Here is a 4,208-nt window from a genome sequence, read left to right as displayed (position 1 = left end):
TTGAGAGTTCAATTCCAAGTTTATAGTGGAGCAACTATTGGAATTAATAAAATTAATTAATTGATTAAAGTATTTAATTAATTATTAATTTTATTAGAGATCGGGATTATAGGTCAATTAGTCCTCGCGTCGTCCTTGTAATTCTACCAGACATAAAGGACAAAATGGGAATTTTAAGATTACAGAATTCTAAAATTAAATACTCGAAAATTAATTATTATTTAAATAATGTGATTATTTAAATTTGAATTTGAATCATGAACATAATTTAAATTTATCCATTTAAATTTATTTGATAAGTTGTTCAATTTAGAATTTAAATTCCGATAAGTTTAACTTAAATTCGAATTTGAATAATTAGACTACAGGATAAATGATGATTTTCGCTGAGACAATAAATATTGATAATATATAAATATGTATATGCATATATGTTTCAGTACTTACAATGGAAAAATTCATCTATCAAAGACTTGATTGACGAAGCCATACTTAAGGCCGAGGAGGACGGGGTCAGAGTATTGAGTCTCGGTTTCTTGAATCAGGCAAGTACATACATACATACATACATATATATAGTTCCATATTTTTTTTCCCAATTTCAAGTTAATTCTATGCATTTAATTATAAAGTTAATGCCATAATATATGCAATATGCGTGAATGTCTATACAAAACGTTTATATGTGTCCTATCATGTCAAATTGCATATTGGAGTACATCTATGTTTGTTATATATGTATATGTGTGTGTGAATATATACCCACCAAAAGTTAAGATAATGATCACCACTGAGAACTAATAATGAAATGGTGTAGGATGAAATATAAATTACTTGATGTGAGTTATTTTTTGCTCTATGTATGAAGAAAGCTATATCGTGTTATTTGATTTTTCTATTCAAAAAGAAGAAAAATGTTCAACAATATTGTTCTTTAATTCTTTCTTTGATCTCAATGCGAAATGTTTTATATCAATTTTTCAGAGTATGGAGTTAAATGCATATGGCGAGCTTTATATTAACAAACATCCTCAGTTAAACATGAAGATTGTAGATGGTAGTAGCCTTGCGACGGCTGTAGTACTGAACAATATTCCAAAAGGGACAACTCAAGTTCTCTTTAGAGGAAAACTTAATAAAGTTGCTTACGCAATTGCTTTTGCTTTGTGCCAAATGGGTATCCAGGTAATATATATACAAGTGTAGACCAAATATATATATATATATATATATATATTATGGACTGAACGTAATTTTGGCAAATAATTATATCACGTATATCTATTCAACTGATTCCATATCTCACATAACAATAAAAACATCCATCACTTTTATTAAAACTTCATTAATCGAAGCTTTTAAATTTTTTAAATTAAAAGTAATGTTTTCCTCTCTTTAATATATAATAACGCTGCAGAAAAAGGGTTTTAGCAATAAAATTAAGTCGCAGAATATTTTCTTATTTCTTATATTTATAGTTCCATAACTGCAACAAAAGCAACTTTTATAGTTCAATCAAATGCGTCATACGAAGAAATCATTTATGGAAAAAATAATAATTTGGCTATAAAAAGCGAGCAACATTTATTCTATTTTATTAATGGCAGTATATGTGCACCTGAAAATAACTTAAAATTACCAGTACACTTGGATGTTGGCGCAAACTTAAAACATTTTTTAAGGTACACAGGCATTTTAATATATGTCTTGAGTATTATTTTATAAATTGTATCAACTAATTGACGTGGGCTGAATTTAATTATTTATTCAGATAGCTACATTGCATCCCGACGAGCACGAGGAACTTAATAAACACTTAACTGATGCCAAATTTGCTTGTAATTCAGTTCTCTCAAGATGTTGTTCTCATAAGGTAATATAATGTTAATTGCTTCATATTAGTACTTCTTTTTGTGCACACACATTCTAATTATGATTTGAGAACAATTCATAAGAATAATGGTATTAATTAACTTATAAAGTTTTTTACAAATTGATGTCTGGTAGACTATATATCATGTTTAGCAATGTTTTTGTTTTTAGAAATTTTTACTCTTTAAAATTTATTTTTTAAGAGTCAGACACCTTAATTCTATACTATTTAGAGCAAAAAATTTATAAAAGAAAAGGGAAAAAAATTAGAGTGCACAAAAAAATTTATAGTGATTTACCCTTATATGAGAGATGTGTCCACTCTCAGTCGTCGTAGACATTCACTACGATGAAAAAGAATATTACAAGAGAAAATCATACATATTATTGCTGCTTGGATCTAATATGTGTATATGCCTGTTTCAGATCATATTGATTTTAGTCTATTATTATCATTATAATATGTAAGCAACTCTTCGTCATGGTTTTCAAGGCTATTAGCGTTATAGTTCTTCTTCACTTCTTGAATGCAAACTATGCTACGAAGCGGTATATATAGTAGAGCAAATATAATAATAGCCACAAAAATATAAAACTTAAGAAAAATAACGACACAAGTTGCACTTCAACTACTCACACTAAACTCACGACACCTAATTGCCAACATAAAATATCAAGCATTATTTTGGGCTTGTGTATTTTGGCTGGTGATGATCTCTAACTGCCTTTCCCTTTGATATAAATTAAAACGCGTGTAATTTCTATAGTTAGAGGAGGAGATCTCTATCTATTCCTAAAACTGTATTAGTAAATGTACATAATGCAGCGGACGTAGACTTGAACGATTAATATTCACCCTAAATCCCTTGTTCATCTTATCTCTTCTTCATATTCGTTGTTATTATCACTAATGAAATACTTCCTATTCGTTGTTATTATCTCTAATCAAATTCTAATCCTAGGATTTGATTGGACTTATGTTTGAAAACTACAAAATGTATAGACTTGAACGAATCACTCATGTTCATCTTATCTTCTTCATATTTGTTGTTATCTCCAATCAAATTGTTGTCTAAGAATTTTATTGAAATTTTTTGAAAAATTTTAACCGTCTAACTTATTCCTGTAGAGGGTAAAATAAACACAAATCTTATCATGTTATTCACTCTTGTTATGACAGTAAAAAATAACTAAAATATAACACGAGTCCCGTATAATAATAACATGAGATTATTGTTGAACACCTCAGACTTTTAAGTATCCATTGGTATGTGATAATGTTGAGCGTTGTTAGTTTTATTGTCACAACAAGATACATGAGCCCCGACTGTACTATTTATGGATTGACGTTAAATTAATGTTAAGTTGACTAATGAGAAATGTACTTTTCTTCTTATCCTTTTAAGTATCCTTGTTTTTTTTGTTTGTCTCTCCTTTTTCCATTCTTATCTTTTTTACCTTATTATACATTCTCTTTTTTTTTTCTCTCCCCTAAATTGATCCTAATAAATAAACTTTTCACTTTAACTATTTTCTTCTCCTATGTATATATCCCCATCTTTTTTATAAAAAAAAAAATCTCTTCCCCTGACCAAAGGTTTTGTAACTGGTTTTTTATTTTTTATTTTTTAACTTTCCTTCCTTCTTCTGTCTTTTTTTTTTTTTTTGTCTTCCTTTTTATTTCATTCTTATCTTTTTGTGTCCTATTATACAAACATATATAAATAGATATATATTTTATTTTTTTAAATGAGACCTTACGAAATATGTTTTTTATTTTTACTTATAGAATCGTATGCACGCAGTTCCAACTAGTACACTTAAAAAAGAGAATTCAGACTTTAACACACGAGTCGGGGTTATATATGTAGTTTTTCTTTTAATTATTTGATATACGCATATATAAATGGTTTATAATCAGAAAAGAAGACCGCTGATGTACGATGGTCTCATCACCTGAGTATAATACAATATTGTGTAACATGACAGCTCTCTCTTTTAATACTATAGCTTGACTGCCTCATGACTTGCTATCAAAATCTGTAATTTAAGAACACAACATTGGCTTGCAACTCTCTCTTTGGTCGTACGTATATTCGCTATTATTAGGTACACCATTAATATACATACATACACGTATTATACATACATATACATATACACAATAAATTGAGGAAAAAGAAAACATGACAAGTGAACTTGGATCATGACGACAATATTGCATTTATCAATTCAATGTCCGAACTACTCTAAAATAGTAATTACGATCCTCCTAATTAAATTTATAAATTAAAAAAGAAGTATTTTATATTAATAGGAAATAGACTCGATATTAA

At 28.1% G+C, this 4,208-nt stretch overlaps 1 protein-coding gene across 1 annotated transcript; it reads left to right on the top strand.

Annotated features, from left to right (window-relative positions):
- Window positions 1–431: 431 nt before the first annotated feature.
- Window positions 432–1,873, top strand: LOC112091327 (protein ECERIFERUM 1-like; the record flags this gene model as incomplete). Its single annotated transcript, XM_024164683.1, has 3 exons — window positions 432–545; window positions 985–1,185; window positions 1,772–1,873. Coding segments are annotated over exons 1-3 (417 nt in total), but the record flags the coding sequence as incomplete, so codon positions are not given.
- Window positions 1,874–4,208: the final 2,335 nt, after the last annotated feature.

The sequence above is a fragment of the Morus notabilis genome, unplaced genomic scaffold, assembly GCF_000414095.1.
Source record: "Morus notabilis unplaced genomic scaffold, ASM41409v2 Scaffold875, whole genome shotgun sequence".
NCBI lineage: Eukaryota > Viridiplantae > Streptophyta > Magnoliopsida > Rosales > Moraceae > Morus > Morus notabilis.
Note: the sequence above shows the minus strand (reverse complement) of the source record. Positions and strands in the feature narration are given on the sequence as shown.